The following is a 20,671-nucleotide window of genomic DNA, read 5'->3' as shown; positions in this document are numbered from 1 at the left end:
TAGGCAGCAGGACCACCGCCACCTCCTCCACCACCACCACCACCACCACACCAACAGCAGCAGCAGCAGCAGCAGCAGCCTTTGCTGGGTTCCTTAGCCCAAGTAGCCTCCCAGGGCCACAAATCAATACTCTTCTCTGCCCGCCCGACCCATCCCCTCTCCTACACCAAACTCCTACTCCTCATCCTCCAACAGAAATCACTCCTTTCCTCTCCTCTTCCTCCTCTCCAACAACAAAAAACCATTACCACTTCTAAAATATTCATGGTCGCTGTCGTCATCGTCATCAAGCTCGCTCGCAGTGGCTCTCGTTCCCGACATGGCCAACACCACCACCACCACCGCCTCCACCGTGGTCGTCACCATCATCTAGTCAAAGAAGTCACTCGGGCTAAAAGGCCACAAGAAGAACCTTCCCAGTCTTCGTTTCACCTTTTGGAATCCATTTCGACTTTTCACACAATTTCGGACTGGCCAGTGTCCTTCACACTATCCGTTACGCATTCAAAATGACCCGTTGGAATCGAAGCTTCGGAGTGATCGCCAGTTTCGTCAAAAGGGCATTGTTGGTTGCAGCATCCGATTTGGCTAATATTTCCCTGCAATCGATCTGCCCAGACAATAGGACGTGAAACAATGGAAACCGTGACACGCCAACAATAACACCGTCAGCACTGGAAATATGAAAATACAGAAATAGTCTTTCCAAAGTAAGAGGCTAACAAAATTGCAGCCAGATTCGAAAACAGTCCGGGGATTTCATAGGAAACTGCTAAGGGGTGGGGATGAGGAGGATGCCTTAAAATCAAGACTGGTCAAAATCCTCAACTTCTGATCTCAAAGACAAAACGGCTACGACATCGAGAAGTTGTCAACGAACACAATCTCATTTCAATGACTACTACAGACGACAGGGATTCACGAAATGATCAATAAAACTCAACTTATTCATTTACAAAATGAAATTCAAACGCCAGAGTAGATTTCAGTTACAGCCACAAGATTACTTACAGTATACCTACAAAAAACACGTATTCGTAAATACGCAAAAATAACATGCACATTTTACAAAATAAATCAATATTGATACATATATATATATATATATATATATATATATATATATATATATATATATATATATATATATATATATATATATATGCCGTCACCACCTACCCTCAGATGAATTTTGAAACCACGGCAGTGGGTGGGTGCAGAGGAAGATGAGGAAGCAAGATGCAATGCTTCAGCTGCTGCTGCTCCACCAAACCAAAATTTCTACCCAATACGATCAAGGCGACAAAGGAGGGGGATGCAGAAGATGGGGATGGAAGGGGGTGTGGGGGGTAAGGAGGCAGGTGGAACTCTACGCAAAATACTGTTCAAATATCCGATATCAAGCCCACGCACGATTTGCGCAAAATCATAATCGCTGGATTTCCCAAAGATTAGTAAGTATTGAAGACTGCAAGATCACTCGCTTGCGACTGTTCAGTCACTATACAGTAACTTTATGAGGAAGCCCATTGAGAAATCTGAGTGGTCTGCGTGAAATGACCAACGCAAAATTTAAAGTTTCATGAGACTGAGCAAATCCTAACACACAAGTAAACGTGCGAGATCACCAACATACAATGAAGAAAACTTAAAATTCTGAGATTTGCCAATCATAAGAATTAGAAAAGGCAAAACGACACGCGACTGTAGGCATCCAAGCAAAAGATACGACCGCGCAGACAAAAATGACAAAAGAGAGCGCACTGTCAAAAATGAGAGGGAACTGCACAAAATCCAAACCACATTCCATGGTCAAGATGAAGCTTCCCAGCTAGATGGTGACCAGATAGGAAGACTAGAAATGAGAGAGAGAGAGAGAAGAGAGAGAGAGAGAGAGAGAGAGAGAGAGAGAGAGAGAGGGGGGCGGAGGAGTAACGAGAAATCTATTGAAATATTCAGGAGTTAAACAAAAGCCACGCAAGGCCAGTCATACCGACGTTAAGCTGCGCAAAACGGTTATTTGCTTTAATGCCAAGACATGTTAAGAAAAATGCAAAGGCCCAAGGAGAGAGGGGAGGGGTAGGGGTAGGGTAGGGGAAGGGGAAAAGCGAGGGCGGTGGGGGTTAGAAGTGCAATAAAACAAAAATTTCCCTCGTACCGACTTACAAAAAATTTCCATTGTATCGACTCGAAGTTATTTATTGTTTGTATTTTTAATGGTGATAACCTAACATCGCGTTACTTCCCGTTGTTTGAAGAAATTCCGTTTCATACTTGAAATATACAATTTTTTGTAAATTCTGCCGTTATTTCCGTTCATACTTGGTTCGGTCTACAGGAAAATTTGATTAGTCATGGGGATTCCATGATTCGCTGGTCGTCGTGAAAGCATCGAAAGACCTTTGTGGCAGTGTCGCCCCAAGGCTTCGGAAGTGCCATGGAAGCTCAAGCATCTGACTGCTGACTGTCTTTCAGGTCGTCTATAAAATATGGTCCCTACAGAATGCCTAAAAAGGTCGTGTTATGAAATGGTTACCACAAAACGCTTCAACATCGTCTTGGAAGAAACAGTCACCATGAAATGTTCCAAGTCACGGAAATGTTTCCGTAGCCATGCGGGAAACACTCAAGTCATGGAAACATCTGGAAACGTCCACGGGAGTTCACAGGATGGTCTAAAAATATGTCATGTCCAACGATATACTAAAAACCGAAAATAAAGTTCTAACTAAGAACCGAAAATAAATTTCTAAAAAATAAAACAGCCTCAATTTCCAACTCCCGTACGGAATATTGCTTCTATGGAAAGTCTGCAATCCTATCTTGGTTAAAACACCATGGAAACTGCTTGCTTACTACTACAAGCACAAACTGGGCTGTAATAGTAGTCGACACCCAAGACAAAAATGTCCCCCGCCTCTAATCACATTTAAATCCCTCCCAAATTTTCAAATTACAACAGTAAAGCTAAGCATTATTCAGCAGCAGGCTGAAAGACAAGGAAAATAGATACGGAGTCTTCACATGTACAGTATGGTCATGTACTGGGAAACGAAATGGTATTGGATGAAATTTACACTATGACCAAAAGCTGAACCTTTACTACAAATGACACATTAAAGTGTAACAGGAAATAATGTAAACAATATACTTACTTATATAAGCTACTGTACTTTTTCATTTTAGGAGTGAACATAATTCCCTAACCACCAGTACACATTACAAATACCTGTAACTGGAAAATTTGCCAACATTACTAATTTACAACAGTAGTACATTATTCCAGGCACTTGTGCACATCAAAACGTTACACATCCACGTAATCTATGGAACGCAACCTATTATTTGGAAAAATAATCGTGCTTGGTGTTTACAGCTATCAATTTCGGCACCCATCACCTGGTTCGAAGGGCTGCATAGGCCATCAACTGCAACCAAACATTCCTTATTGTAACCTAATAACAGGATGAGCAAGTTCCAAAATACTAATTACGCGCTTCTAAGGATTCTCCTAATCTTTTCAGTTGCTAGAAGACAGCCGAATATTCAGGTTACATAACTGTATACATTTCTTCAATGCACTATTTGAGAGTTCAGGTTCGATTCCCAGGCGAGGAATAACCTGTGTTTAAATGTATGTTTTCAAATCTCATTACGCTCTTGGTGACCAAACGTATGCGTGAATTTGGTGCCCAGTAACTAGACGACTGCGGCGTGTCAAAAAACGGGGTGAAAAATGGCACACGGCTAGCAACCTCATTAAAAAAAATTGAGAACCACAATGAACAAGCTTCCTTTATCTTAAAGATTGTCATTACAATTAATACAAGAACGACCCCACATAACACCAGATGGTTACATTAAATTTGTAATATTTTCCCCTATCATAAGTTACCTAATAACCCGGGGGGTTTAAATGATAAACAACAGGCTTTGAACGGGGTTAGTGACACGGGGATACTATGCACGTTCCTTGACATATGAATTAAAACAATTGCTATTTCCAGCCACAAAATCCTTGCAAAATCTATTCCTGTACAACTGCCCAAGCCTCTTACACTATAGGGCACAGGATGTCGCTCGTGTATGCATTCTTGTGGTCCTGAATACGTGTCGTACTGTGTCGTTCTGGAAAATATGTTAAAGTATGTCTGTAGATGATAAGGCCAAAAATTTTTTTAAGGCCATGTCACCCACGCGTCCATTCATGAAAAAAATGTAAAATGGGAAAAAAATTTGCAACTGGATTAACAAAATGTCTTAATCTCTATCACACTTACATTTGTCAATCTTACTTTTAATAACCCACGGTACTCTCCAAGATGCCATCGCCTCCCAAGGGAAAGAGGTGTCTGGTAATAGAGACCCCGCCCACCAAGCACACAGGTCGAGGCTGTTCGTCAGATGGTTTGTTTTCGTAGTATATAAGGCGAGAGACGACTTGGGAGGTTTAAAAAAATGTGAAACCAGTGGAAGTTGTAAATAGGTTACATTTTGTTGCGACGGTTTAGGTCTGATAAAGTACGAATGGTGGTGGGGTGGTGAAAAAGACTAGGAAGATGGCAGGCTAAGAAAAAGCTATATCATTTGAAAAGAACATAATGAAAACTGGGTACGGATTCTGTGAAAAATCAACGTATATTTCAACTTATTCCAGCAAGAATTGGTACTTAAACCAGCAGCAGTTATGGTGTGACAGAAGTATCCCCCCTTCAAGGACAGAGAAGGAAAATTTCGGAAATTTAAGACGTCTTAAAACGCAAAATTTGCAGGAACGAGAGAGAGAGAGAGAGAGAGAGAGAGAGAGAGAGAGAGAGAGCAGCAGCACAGCGGTTTAGAAATTCACATTCGATCAAACCAATCCCGAAAAAAACGTGGCATGGTGGCGATATCGATCAGTTTCCGCTAGTCAATCCAGAACCCCCGCAACCCCCTCCCCCCTCTTTCTCTACGCCAACAACAGCTGGATCACCACCACCACTACTACCTCCACCGACCCACACTAAAGCGACTTCGCCATCCAGTAGTATTACGTACATACCTCCTGCTATCACTGTCTTCAACACCCAACAATTTCTTCTCTACTGACACTGTCTTCATCACCAACAACTACCTCTCTTCTTCCATTGTCTTCAACAACAACTTCCCCGCTTCCACGTCTTCAACTACACCAATTTCTTCTCTACTACCACTGTCTTCAACACCAGCACCTTCTCTACTACCATTACCTTCATCAACAACAACTACTTCTGCCTCCAACATCAGCAATTTCTCCAAACTACTTGATTTTCTTCCGATATCCGATTCATTTACCTAGCTTCGCCATAACTATGATCGTTGTCAATGTCTTCAACGTCTCAAACACCAATAGTGTCTCCTACTACAATTGCTTAAAATATCACTACCGGCGCAACTATACGATTTCCAGTAGCAAAATTAACAAACTCTAGCTAAATAACGGTGCTTTTCCATGTACTTTGAAAACAACCATCGTTAACCCTCCAGAAATGAATGATATTATATGGGATCAACACAAGCGTCTAGCATCCACTTTTGATGCACTGGCAAAAGCAGAAATCTAGACTAAAAACAACATCCTGGAATTTATTCTTTAGTCATGTCCAAGACCAAAGTTGCTGTGTCACAGTTCCTCCGACCAATTTCCAGAGGTGGAAAGAATGACATGCCAACGCCCCCCACCACAAAAAATTACGTAAAAATATTAGGCCAATCAAAGCCGAACCCTCAAAGGTGAATGCCCCGAAGAAGAGAGCTAGAGAAAAATACCCAGTAACCTACTTTTGGCCGGGCCATCACCCCATCGTAGGTCAACAAGAGTGGCAACGCCGTTCAAGGGGAAACGCCAAAATCACTCTTTGGCCACAAAACATTTGAGACCAGCATCCTTTACCCCCTCCACCTGTCACACCAGATACGGAGCACACACACACGAACGCACATACTCAACGTAACAAGCCATTATCAACCGTCCTCCTCTCTATTCACAAAGGCTAACATGGCTTTCCCTCTTCGACACGAGTCCAGATTCGCACGAGAAGCCTTATGCTGGAAGCTGTTATGAACCAAAATTCTGTCCACCGAGCAGGGTCGAATTGACACAAGCAATTCTCGCCCTCACGCCACAGGTGCTTAGAGAACAGACTTCCGTCATTAAGGGAGGGATCATCGCCACGTTCCTGCCTTAAACCTGCCCACCTTGACATTCATTTCGCTCTGGGTCTCACATCACTTATCAAATATATAAGAAAGTGTCATGTGAACAACAGCGAATGTGACCCTCGTCCAAAAGTAAGGGCAAATAAGATCAAATACCTTGTATTTACCTGGATAATAATCAAGCGTTACAAAAAGAAATTAGCAATAATGATGCAGGATACATGCAATTGTGACAATAAGTTATAATTTGATAAGACAAACATTGCCCGAGCCAGCGAAGAACAAAACTAGTAAGATAAAAAGCCAGAAGAACATTTCCCACAAAGCTAACGGGAGCGTGCGAAGGACAGCAGCATCCCACCAGCAAGCAGGGCAAGCATTTAAGTCTACCCCTCCCCCACCATTCACCTCCCACTATTCCTTGTAAGCAAGTGAGTGAGAACTGAGGACTCCTCCCCCAACGGCTCTACGAACGCGTGTATACTAACCAACACACACACACACACACACACACACAACACACAAAGGTGGGAAACGAAAATAAACCTAAACATCGGGGGACATACGAGCGTCCCGAAAGATGTCAAAAACCAGCGGACCGAAACCGCCGCTCTCTCATAGTACGCAAACGGAAGGGTTTCCCACCTATTGGTCGGAGTGCATAGGGGGGATTATTAGCCGACACAAAAGGGGCCTTCCAAAACAGTTAGGTATGCCAGAGCCCGCCATACATCAACACCGGCCCGAGTTCCGCGACGAGCCAGTCAGTGTGCTGACCAAGACCAACAAACTGGATTGACTGACCGGCCTCACAGCAACGCCCTTCCTTCCTCCCGTACGTCAGTTGCAAGCACAGACGCTTCGTGCGCTCTTCCACCAAACCATAAAAACAATCGCCGCCTCCAATTCCAAATGCGTCAAATGAAACCTACCGCAAGTGTTTCAGTATTTTCCTCTTAACCGCTCCATTATTGTGCTTGTAAACCATACGATAAATTTCAGGCATTCACAAACCTTACCGTAGCTTTGAGGCATACGCAAACCTCACGTTAGGTCTGGGGCATACGCAGCGTTAAAAATGCACCCGTATGATGAAGCGGAATCATGCCTGACTGCTCACGAGAGGGCGAGAGCAGCTTCGGAAAGCCACAAAGTTCATTTCCCCGTGTTTTTAATGTAAGGGAGGGAGGGAGGGAGGGCGAGGGGGGTGGAGGGTGATGGAAGAGTCACTACTCCCACACACGCTCAATCTCCAGAGACGCGGAAGTGATACGTCATTGTGATGCAACCAAAATTTAACACTCTCTGTTGCGGCTTCTTTTTTTCCGAGAAATGGAATGAGGCAACAGCAACATGCGTCAAGTACACGCAGATTCAAGCAAACTGGAGACGAGACTAGAAGAGAGGGGACCAAATAGTCCCCAGTATCAAAAGCCCGAATGCAACGGAGGAACAAAGGTGGACCGGCTGGATAGAAGCAGAACAGACAGCTGGACAGCAGAAATCATCAAAACACATCTGGCGTTTCCAGGCGAGAAAGAGCGAGACAATCGACCAGATCTGCTACAGTCGCAACGAAGGCCCTGACTGATTTGGTCAAGTAGGGGAAGCCCTAGAATCGTGGTGAAAGTTCTATAATAAAATAAGCAGCCTTTTCTTCGTATTTCAAAGCAAATTTCCCTGCATTACAAAACTCAACAATCACTACCATTACTGTCAAAAGAATTCCTTATTCAAACTGGAAAAATTGGAATCGGCTTCTTCGTTAGATACGATTTTCATTTAGTAAAGCTAACTAGAGAGAGAGAGAGAGAGAGAGAGAGAGAGAGAGAGAGAGAGAGAGAGAGAGAGAGAGAGAGAGAGAGAGAGAGAGAGAGAGATGGGGCCAGCACAATTACACAAAGAAATAAGCGTAACTTGAAAGTGACAAAAGAAGGCGGTCATACTCACATTGTACATGCCAGGTTGGGGCGGCTGTTGCATGAATTGCTGCTGTTGTTGCTGTTGCTGCAAATGCTGCAGGCGCTGCTGCATTTCTTGGATCTGTGAAGAATTATTATAAACAAAAATGTAGTCTATAAGGCATAAAATAAAAATATTACTTGTGTAAAACAAAGTAAATATAATTTACCCACCACCTGCAAGACATGCAAAAGTAACCAGTCGGATGAAGCAATATGTAAATAATCAACTTTTCAATCTGCATTTTAATTCAAACCTACCAAACACTCAAATAGAGCCTAAAGTTTGGTAAACCCAATAAAGCAACTAAGAACTAAAATACTGACTTTACACGTTTTTCTAACAACACAAATCTGAATAGATACATTTTCGCACTTACCCACAAAAACCTGTAACGAATTTTCAAAAAGTCTCGTGCATACGTGAAAAAAAGAAATGATCACACAAATCAACAATTAATTCAGAGACCCTTCCGCCATCACACAAACAAAGGAACCTGGTAATGAAATGTTTCTTCTAATTATCCTTTGCCTCCTCGACCACACCCAGCCCACTCTCTCTCTCACACACACAAACAAAAACTAATACAAACAAGTCCCTGCACGTGTTATTAAAACAACTGGGGGGGGGGAGTAGACTTTGATGTAAGCTGTCTTATTTCTATGAGATCAAGTTTAATTTGAAGGAGAGGGGTCTCATTCGATAAGGAACCTTACAGTAATGCTACCTCCAACCTTAACGAAGTATATCTATATAGGCTATTCCATTCATCCGTATATTCCACGTGGAGTCACTTCAAGTCTCCAGCTACGACAGACCACTATATCCTTCTCCCAAAACTACTCTGTATTTAATTCCAGCACAAGTTTCTTTCTGTACGGAAAACAACCGATTATTCACTATACATACCAGTATGCACTAGTAGAATGAATATTCACAAAAAATACAATCCGCACTCGTATTCCTCAATTAACAAAGCTCGACGCTACACAAATAAACGTAAATGTATCCCGGTCACTGGCAACATATGTACTAAGAACTTTTAATCTACTCGACCCAACCGCGCTCTATTGTGACTCACTCGTCTAGGGAAACGGAAATAACAATGATCCAACACTAGTCAAACCTCAATTTATCTGATATCCGAATATCTACTCAAACAATGAAATCATGATTATATCTTAAACATCCCGTCAATAATGCTCCATACCTCAGAACTAAAACTACCAATTTCTTTCAAAATGTCCTCCGCTTTATCCATGAGCCCCATGAAATGCCTAGCCCCATTATATGGTCAGTTGAGCCACGTGGTTAATTTTAGACAGAAAGTAACCGGAAGCCTTACTGCATACCTATTCTTCCGTATCGGATTGAAGAAGACTAGTAAGATTCCTTTTTTTTTTCTTCCGGCGATGTGGCATCTAAACCACAATCATAAAGTGATTCCACGAGAACTGAAAGAAGCAAAGAAACTAGAAACAATCACCAACAAATACATCGTTAAGAGAGGAAGAGACAAATCCTACACATTCTTCGTAACTAGATAATTCGCCGGAGTAAAAATGCGTTATAAATAAATATTCTCCTACACCTACAGTAGACTCGAAAGGGCTTCACTTCATCGCAGCTTCGTTATTGCTGGTTCCGTCAGTCTCATGCCTTACCGTCGTGGGGAATTACTTGATATTCCATGGGCGACGATTTCAAAAGCTCGCCGTCTCCACTACAAGCAAGGGACCGTGCTGGCTTAAGGCCAACTTAAATCACACCCATTAAGCAAGGGACTTCAAAAAAACTGCTGTGCCGAATTCACTCCTAAAATGGCGGCAGCTAATCTGACCAATCAAGTTTCTTATATATTTAATCCCATTTTCTTCGCCTTATTGTTTTCTGCCTAAAAATGATGGGTAAGGAGTACCTACTTCAATAAACAACCGGTCTAAGGACGTCATACATTACAATTCATCTCCATACTTAAGACAGATCAGGGAAAGGGAGACAGAGGGAGAGAAGAGAGAAAGTGAGGGGGAGGGAGTTACAGTGCAACCGACGATTACACAATGCTGCACAAATATTAGCCATCTTCACACGACAGTTGAAATATTTTATTATGAATATCGGAAAATAAAAATGTCAAATAAAAATTTCAGACTATGTGTGTGTGTGTGTGTGTGTGTGTGTGTGTGTGTGTGTATGTGTGTATATATATATATATATATATATATATATATATATATATATATATATATATATATATATATATATATATATATATATATATATATATATAAATGGATGTGTGTGTGTGTATGTTCCAGCAAAACTCTGAAACTTAAGGAGCAATTTCAACCAAAACTGGTATACATATGACTTACTATCTGGTGACATAAAAATAACCGAAAATGGCAGATATTACTTCTAATCCATACATAGTTTTCGAGGTTGCCGAGATGAATAGTGACACTCCCGATACCATTCAAGTCCAAGTTAAGACCCGATAAGAATGGGAGGCGAGAAGGGATGAAAAATAAAATGTCAAAAATGACCAAGATTAGTGTCGAATCCATAATTTTCGGGGTCACTCAGATGAACAGTGACACTTCCAATGCCACTGAAGTGCAAGTTTAGTTGACTAGAAGGCTAGGACTCTGTATAACCTTCTGAAAATTTTTGTATACGAATATAACTAACTCAGTGTCGGTAGAGCCTTCTGGAAATTTGTAAAAATAAAAAGAAATCTGTATTTAGGGGAAGCTAACTCGGCAAGTCCTACAGTTTATCATCTTTCAGTGAATGCAAGTTTCAACACCTACAAATAAAAATTCTTTGATATTACACTGCAGATAGATTTGAATCCTTTTCTTGTCTAATAAAAGGTTGGGATAAATAAATATCCGGGCGTGTTCTATGTTTTGGGTGTGCTCTATGGTCTGGGTGTGTTCTACGCTTTGAGTTTTTACCGTGCAACGTCGGGTACGTCAGCAATTATATATATATATATATATATATATATATATATATATATATATATATATATATATATGCTCCAGATGTATCGACAATAGTTATTAAAACATGCAAGCATATCACTTCACAAATCATTCATACAAATTATCTATACACCTAAACTACAATTATGCATTACATACATACAGTATATATATATATATATATATATATATATATATATATATATATATATATATATATATATATATATATATATAGTATATGTAAAAGACATATATCGAGAGATTCTTCCAAGAAATAATAATCTATCCAATGCTATATTCTGAAAGAAAGAAAAAAAAAGGGGGGAGGGGGAAGCTTATCGGCTGTGCCATGAGTGATAGCCTTTTCCCCACAACGTCACGCCTAACAAGAATATGTTACAATGTGCACATTCACCAAACCCACATTTACTGACAAAAGGTTATCAATATGTCAAACTAAGGCAATTAAGTGCCTCAAAATTTTGTGCTTGAGTGCACACAACCATTTCGTGGTGATGGGAGTAACCAACCCAGTCAATCCTCCAGCATTCCTTATTCACAACAGCTCATTTTCAAACGACGGGAGTGTGGCTGGCATTTCAAGATGGCATCGTTTGAGAATGATATTTAAAGCACGATTCGGTTGTGAACTGCTAAGATTAACGCTTTTACTATAAAAAAAACCTTTCCTTTAAACGAACTAGTCTACAGACCCCCAACCCCAAAACAAGATCAGCTTTGTTTAGGAAGCTAGTAAACCATACGAAAGAACATGAACACACTTGTTTGTCAGAGAAAGTCAGCAGCCCCCCCCCCCCCACAGCCTGACTCACTCCCTCTCTCTCTCTCTCGTTCTAAATTACTATCTTAAATTCATTCTTCCTTTCTAAAGGTGATCTTACAAACCAATAATAGTTCAATCATTTTTTAAATCAACTGAACTTCAGAAGTGTATAACCCACGATAACTTTTAAAAGCTCGATTCACCAATACTTTTCATCAGATACTTTTGCTATGCATCAAGCGACACTTTATTCTACTCGAATACTGTTATTCTCGTTAATTTACTATCAACTGAATGAACATATAAAAAGTTACAGTTTAACAGCTACCATGGCATCTCGAAACTGATGCACTGTTACAGGTGTCGATGATCTAGCAGACAAAAAGGCTAGGAGGAGATGGATACGAAAGGATGAGATAACTTAGGAAATGGGCGAACGAAATATAAAACTGCTTGCGATAGAACCAGGTACTCTTAGGAAAAAAATTTCAACTTTTACTTTATATTACCATTGAAGATAAATTTCGAGTTACAGGCTTAACCGATTCGAATTAACCTGTAATAACAACACATCCCCGGCTTCAAAATAAATTTAAGGCAATACTTATTATGGATTTCTGAAAGTCAAAATGAAAAAGACAGGAGTGGCAGAATTTCACATTGGCCCTTTGCGTCACACGGCCTTGAGACGATGATAACAGAGTTACATCAAAGTATTCCCTACATTCGTCTACGCCACACTGCAACGTGACGCATATTGAAGGAAATGAGGCATTCGCGTTCCTTCTCTTGATCCCAAAGGCAAGAGAGAGGAGATTGTTATATTTCCAAAAACTTTTACGTAAATTCAGCTAAGTTTTTTTTTTATTCTTCCTTGAAAAGCGTAGGCTAACTGCAACATGTAACAATAATAGGCTTGCGTAACAGGAAAAAACAATGTATCATGAATTTTCGTACGTCATAGGCTATGTCTTTTACTAACTGGGGGAAGAACAAATAAAGAATAACCATTCGAATTCAATGAATGATAAGCGGCTACTTAAATGGGAAACCGGGATCACATGCAAGCAGTTGCGAAGGCACTTCGTATACAAATCAATCCACAAAACTGAAATGAATAAAACTGACCAAAACAGCCACAAAAACTGCCTTTGCAACCAATGTATTCCTAAAGAGAACAGTGATGGCACAGATCAGTACCATTTTGGGCAATCAGTTACTTCCATTTACGAATCGCCCTTTTCCATAAGGTGCATCTCATCTCAACTCATCTGCAAATTTCAAAATACGTCCACTTTAATGCTCAGTAAACCTACACTTTAATGACGTATAACTTGAACAATGGTTTTTCAAGACATATTAACTGTAACTCACTCTCTCTTTACAGAATGAAGAATCTCCTACAAATCAAATACAAAGAAACCTACAAAATATCTCATACAGACAAATGATTACTTACTCTTGCAACAAAGAAAAACCCTACGGAGTTTCGTCTTTAAGGAATCAAATGGACTTGCATCTGACTACTTTCACTTTCAACTTTTAAAATCCGCAGACTATCGTATGCTCGGGTACCAATATAAGCCTATTCCGTTGTTATCAGTGCATACTTAAGGCATGCAACTTTAATGGGAAAACATTTCAACATTTCTTGTTAGAAGAAAACACGTCTCTGTTGAGGCAGCTTGGTTACGTACGTACTACGGTTATCAATAATGAATTGCCTATTCAGTACTCAAGAGTGTCGACTTCCATGTGCGTCACCTAGCATTAAAGTTTCCTTGCAACGCTCCTGAAGTTAGGTGAAATAGCATTTTGTCCAACCTTCCTTACTGCATCTGACTTAACCTGCGTACTTACTGTATGACAATAAAACAACTAGAACTTACAAACCGTAAATGCTTTGTACCTCCTACCAATGGCGTGAGCACCTACACAACTAACCGAAATGTGAATTCAATGCAAGGATACATCCTTTGCATACACCCACTTTAACACTAAGGGGAAGGGTCTACTATTAGCAGTTCCGACATAAGGATGGCGAGGCACTGGGTTGATGAATCTCACTGCAAACCTTCGACATTTTAAAACAATGGTGTTTCCCCGTTTCGATAAACAAGCTGCGTTTACACTTAACGAAAAACAATAATTGTTACAAAGTTGTTCTTTTTTTCCTACCACTTCGTCTATATCGTAACGATTTATTACCTAGCTAATTAATGAGCTACTAAATACACCAAACAGACGATATATCTTCTCACATACACAAGTAGCTAGAAGTGGATACTGACTGCTCTTTCCACCATTAAAAAAAAGAAACACGCTAGAGTAGCATTCCTCCATGTCAGAAAAGTTAGATTAGGCAAATTTTCCTGATTCGCTCATGCCCTCAGTATTGCAAGGTAAGATCTTTAAAAAGAGAGAGAGAGAGAGAGAGAGAGAGAGAGAGAGAGAGAGAGAGAGAGAGAGAGAGAGAGAGAGAGAGAGAGAGAGAGAGACCAAAATTTACAACCACCCGATCCTGTTGGCCTTGTCAATCATAAACTAAAAGGCTAAAAGGATACTGCTACTCGTCTGAGAGTCAAGGCTGTTGAATACAAGAAAACACAAAGCGGAATAACCAAATTTACAGAAAAAAAAGATTATATTTGCAAGTGAAAGTGAGTTAAAACACTAAAACCGCGGAATGTGCCCTCCTCCACTCGCAAGCAAAATACAAAAATTTTATTTTGTTTATAATGTTAGCCTTCCTTTACTCACTTAAAAAAAATAAATAAATAAATAAATAAAAATTAAAGTCAACACCAATTTCATACCTTCTCCCAGTACTTAGGTTTCCTCTTCCCTTACTACATTTCAGAGTTATCACTCGTTTGACCACAGCAAAGTCTTCCATTCCCTTTACGTAACTAAACCACCTCAAAACACACACACACACACAGAAATGCTACTATTGTTTCTGCACAGGGATTAACTATTCATGGAAACGGTGTGTTAATAAGATATGCCTTTACGCAAATGAACAACAGTTCTCACCCGCGGCCCTCACCCCGCTTCCCTCGAACGTTTTTCCTCAACCAGACATAACTTACCCACCCTGGGCGGCCACTCAAATCACACCACAGTATTCACTTCTAATGCCATTACATTCTAAACCTCTTAATTGCACTTCTTACATCCCCAACAGTTAATTCTACGGGCATTTTCAAACTACTAAGCTTTACCCCTCGGAATGGGAATACAAGATTCAGGGCAAATGGCCTAGCGCTGGGGCCCTTGTGGTCATTCAGCGCTGAAAGGAAGATTGAGAGTAAATGAGGTTTTCAAGGTGCAACAGGAGGAAAACCTCGCAGTCGCACTATGAAACAATTGTCAGGGGAAGGTGGAGAGTAAGATGAAAGAAAGACTATGAATGAGAGGTATAGTACAAGGAATGAAAGAGGGTGCAGCTAGGGGCCGAAGGGACGCTGCTCAAGAACCTCAAGTAATGCCTACAGAGCCTTTACCCCTTCTACACTCCAGTCATCAAGCTCTGACATTCTTCTGCCCGTCAAGTTAAACAAATTTACAAAATGCTCACTCCATCGACCAAACACCTCTTCCTAACACCCATAACCAAGCCATACAGATATTCTGACTTTAATTTTTCATATAAGGACTTTACCATCACTGTTTTCCTGCCACACACTATTTTCCCAATACAATATGCCATCCACAATCAAGTCTCTGCAGGAATTAACCTTTCCTAACTCTAAACAGTACTTAAATCGCAGTCGTAGAGAAGGGCACAGAGCTAACAACCTCATCCCAAAGAAATATAATGAGAACCATTATACGTGAAGTGGTGTAAGGTGGAGTAGTATTCGGCCAACAAATTTAATATTTGACAAGGGAAACCCGCATCAGAAATAATATTCTTAAGAAAAATTAGAACTACATTTTTGATGCAATAAAATATCTCTCTCAGAGTAACGGGCAAAGTTAGCAGTTGAGAGAGAGAGAGAGAGAGAGAGAGAGAGAGAGAGAGAGAGAGAGAGAGAGAGAGAGAGAGGTTCATCCTTTATATATCTTTCTCTTCCAGGTCACAAATATATTCGTAAACAAACAGCACCTGTGAATTTTGAATAGTACAATTTTACGCTGTTGCTGCTGACAAGTTCTGCGCAAAGTACTGGATCCAGTTATTAAGTGTCTGGGGCTGCCGGTCAATAACGAATAGAGGTTTCCCAGACATAGGCAGTGGATATTTACAATCAGATAAGGGGGAAAAAGTAATCCGTGTAAAGACTTGTTTAACGTGAAGTACTCCATCAAATTATATATATATATAACATATATAACATATATATATATATATATATATATATATATATATATATATATTATATAATATATAATAATAACAAAGCTCCCTATAAAAACAAAAGACGTAGGCCACACCTGGCCTTTTACGTTAACTGGTCCATCAACTTCCCTAGGATAACTAAGCTGTGCAATTCGATACTTTTATTTGTTAACATGGTCCACGAAAGCAAGCTTTGTGAAAGTAACCAACAGTTCCAGACAATCACTAGAATATAATAAATATAAAATGGGTACATTCCTCAGTAAATCTACATCCTATCTTAAACCATAAGCTACATACCTAGATAAGGTTCAGTAACGTAACAAACAAAATTTTAATTAAACAGCTCGGTAACCAAACTGCATGTCAACCTTCGAAGGATGAGTACTAAGTAACCAAATGTGATTTTAAAACTACTTATATTTTATCATGCTGTAATGAAAAACTCGCTCGTGCTTGTCACCTCCAGCAATGAGGTTTTGCTTACAATTAACTTCTAAAAAAAAAACTTTTCTCTATTCGTGAAACAGCACCAATAAAGTCTGATTGATAAATAAGAAAAACTAAACTGCAGCAAAATATAAAAACTAAGTTCAATCAAAAAATGCACTTGAAACAACAATAATGAAGTATCATCGTGATTAAATGTCATATTACACTGCAGGATTTGATACTATGCTGCATTTTATTGCACTATTATATTACAGGAATACATGTTACACGGTGTCGAAAGCACTTGAAAAATCCAAAGATATAGCTGTCAACTTCAAAAATTGCCATTTTAAATATCCAAAATTTGGTAATTTCCTATACTATAACCTCAAATATATTTTTTGGACAAGCAGTAAAGAGAACCTTAATTAAAGGTGTTCATTGGGTTCAATGCATTCATGAACATAATGAAACAATCATTTTTTAAACAATAACAATTTTCTTTTAATTTTCAAAGGGCCAACGATTTCAAAACTATTTTTAACGTTCACGATGAGCACCATGAAGATGCATTTGCTTCATATGGTCAACACTCTAAAAATCTAAATAATTACTTTGTGCTGATGCCAAAAATTTATTATGATTTCCTGGAGTATCAAGCATCCAAGGGTCAACTTTTTGATCACCTATGAAATTCGATCTTACGGAATTTCTGCAAACTAAATCTGATTACGACTATTATGTCTGTATCCTCTAATCACACAGAAATCTATTTCATAACTCTCCAAAAACAGACTAGAGTAACTAAACACTGTACCTGTACAAGACGTTGTCTCGACAGCCGAAATGTCAAGTGTTGTTCAGTATTACTATCACCAACTTGTGACTTTAGAATTAGACTCTTTCCCAGTCTGTTCACCTACTTGTACTCCATTTCTTATCCTTGACTATTTAAAATCCCAATTTTAACATGTACAGTTAACCACACCTAATGAATGATCGAAAAGTGTCAACATCTTAAAATCTGATAACCACCAAAACAATCAGCTTAACAATCTTTGTTATATTCAGCTGGAAAAGTCTGGGAAACAGTACTTCAAGAACACTGATAATGTTACCCTTCAGCATTATTATGAAACTATGTCAAAGGTACTCTGACAGAGTAATTTTGGTTTAGTTTAAAAAAATATTTACATTTTGTTAATTACCTAGCATCTACTCAAGAACTGTATTGTGATGATAAAACAGAATAGCTATATAACTTGATGGTTGCTTATATTAAAAGAACTATTTCTCAACAATTACATTTAGCAGTTGACTGAAACAGCAAGATATGTTCAAGAGGACCAGAGAGTTTTAAGAAAAATTTGTACATGTGAGGACCAATTACAATACTTTAAATTTACTGGTATGCACCATGCAACTTGGACACTTTGCATTACTGTATTAGAATTTTTTATCTTAAATATATATCCCTAACAAATATTTTCCTTTCAGGTTTAGATTTTACTTGTAATTTTCCGGGCAAATATCTGTTTGCTAAAAATAAAAATAAATAATAAAATTGGATACTAAGCAATCTGTCAAATATTAATTTTTTATTTTATTTTATACAGTTTACAATAGCAATGCATACCATTCGAGTCCAAGTTCACCCAGTATAGTATAGCTTTATCGAATTCTTATTGTTTTGCTGTCCATTACTAAGAATTATTATTAACTTTATAGATTACTTTCATACATTCACAAGCCTTACACTGTAAAGTACTTATATCCAAACATCTCTGTATAAGAGTTTTTCTTTACATTCTATCACTCAATTTTAACTAGTACTACCCCACCAATATACGGTAGTAAGTAAACACTGAAGCATGTATACATATACATGTATACAGAAACAGAAACAAATGAATACAGTACATCAAAATTTTAGTTTCTATACATTAGAGTATATTTTCAAGGCAATGTGTATAACATTTGTTCAGTACGACACAACGTCTTACTGAACATACGTTGAACAAGAGTGATACCCACTGCCTTGACAATATACAGTACTCTAATGTATGGAAGTTGAAATTTTGATGTATGCTTTTGTTTCTGTTTCTATCAGCCACCTCTACAATCACGGAAAATGCTCACATCTACAGTCCTTTTTCTATCTTGAAATCCTATTTAAAGTTGGAAGGATGTATTTAAATGGTTTCCCCTGAATTCATTTTTCTGGTAAATTTCAATATTTTGTTTGAATTTACACTTTCATAGAAGTTATACTGTATTGCTCTAAGAAATGAGACAAATGCTATAAGGAAGAACAGTCACAACAGCAAGAAAAGGAATATTTAAAACTAAGTCTTCCATTCTCTTTGGGCCCCATAGAAAATACTTTTTGATGATTTCAAATTATTTCGAAAGCAAAGTGTAAGCTGGACTTTCAAATACACTAAAAACTTAACCAAATGCTTTTTACTGTACAATTTCTCTTTGATTTTTTTTTAAATAAAAAAGAATAAATTATTTTCTAAAATGCTTGAAATTTCAACACCTCTCACTTCCTCCTTTTAGATTTTGTATCGATAGGTCAACCAGTGTATTCCCACTTATAATGCCACATCCCACTTTGGAACAATGGGTAATCTCTTATTGCTGTACAAAGACACCTCCTTGGCTTTTAAAGGTTTCAAAGTTGTTCATAAGCAGCAGAGGCATGGGGCTGGCAACTGCACTGGTGCACAACTGTCCTGGTGACTGAACATACAGTACACACACACAATCACTGAACATACAGCACACACACAATCAGCACTCGTAGGCTCTGCTCCAACTAAGCATGGACCAGAGAAAACCAGGCAGTGGCTGTTGCTGAATGAGCAAGCAGACCTGAGAAAAAAAAAAAAAAAAAAAAAAAAAAAAAAATTGTACCTCACTGAGATGGTAAGGTCTTGTTTGGCCAGTAAAATCTATAAAGCCATGCGCTGGGGTTGAACTCGAGACTACAACTAAGCAAAACCAACATAGCTACCACAACTCTGACCTGGTCTTTTTAATGTCTTGAAATCTATGCATATATATTTCGACATGAAACCATAGTGAACCCTTGAAGGATCACCCCTTGGGGCAAAATTAATCTCTGAAAAGCTGGATGTGCTCTTTAATAATTGCTGACTTTGCATTATTTTCTGCTTCTAGCTCACTTGAAGAGATGATCAAGTGTCAGTATAAATTTGGATAACTCCTGCAGCCAACACCAGGTGACACTAATACTTTTGAAATATTGCATCCTGAAAATTTTGAACTGACAAAAATATGAATGAAAAAAATAAAAACAAAGCTGGTGGTGAACTGCTATGTTGCATAAACTAGTTTTTTTCAAGTTCTCTAAAGCACCTCTTTGGCCCAGCTATATAACTTCCTACCTTTACTTCTAATCCATTACCCTATGGTCTCTCCCTACACAGCTGCCCAATTGCCTGGTTTTCCACTCTCAATAAATAACAAACCCTTGTAGCAAGTCCTACGAGTATCTAGATATGTGACTTATGAGGTTGTGTAAATCTATTTCTATGTCTACTTGAGATTACAAATCCTGTCATATTTAACCTCAACTTTTAGCATCCATAAGCAAAATATTCAATGGGCAACTAACATCAGTTCTAGAATTGTGGTGGAATTGAAGGGCAAGGTTTTCTGGTTACAATGGATGCGATGGAATATTTTGAGTCACACCATCTTTGATTTTTCAAATGAGAGAGAGAGAGAGAGAGAGAGAGAGAGAGAGAGAGAGAGAGAGAGAGAGAGAGAGAGAGAGAGAGAGAGAGAGAGAGAGAGAGATTTGTACAATATCACAATCACGATCTCTGTACAAGCATGTTGTCTGGCATGAATATTGAAGACTATATTTACCTATGGAAAAAATCAATCTCTGGTTATAGTTTCTATGAGATGAATTGTAAATGTTAGGCCTCTTTAATCTGACCAGTG

At 38.9% G+C, this 20,671-nt stretch overlaps 1 protein-coding gene across 14 annotated transcripts in view; it reads right to left on the bottom strand.

The window, feature by feature from the left end:
- Positions 1-20,671, bottom strand: part of kis (kismet) — a 154,507-nt gene that overhangs the window by 101,001 nt on the left and 32,835 nt on the right. For 12 of the 14 annotated variants that reach the window (XM_067119586.1, XM_067119623.1, XM_067119536.1 and 9 more), the window contains exon 3: positions 8,128-8,220. The exons of the other annotated variants lie outside the window; for them this stretch is intronic. In XM_067119586.1, coding sequence (XP_066975687.1) covers positions 8,128-8,220 — 93 coding nt within the window. The remainder of the gene's footprint in view (positions 1-8,127; positions 8,221-20,671) is intronic. 14 annotated transcript variants of the gene reach the window in all.

This window comes from Macrobrachium rosenbergii, chromosome 2, assembly GCF_040412425.1.
Source record: "Macrobrachium rosenbergii isolate ZJJX-2024 chromosome 2, ASM4041242v1, whole genome shotgun sequence".
In the NCBI taxonomy this organism is placed as follows: domain Eukaryota; kingdom Metazoa; phylum Arthropoda; class Malacostraca; order Decapoda; family Palaemonidae; genus Macrobrachium; species Macrobrachium rosenbergii.
Note: the sequence above shows the minus strand (reverse complement) of the source record. Positions and strands in the feature narration are given on the sequence as shown.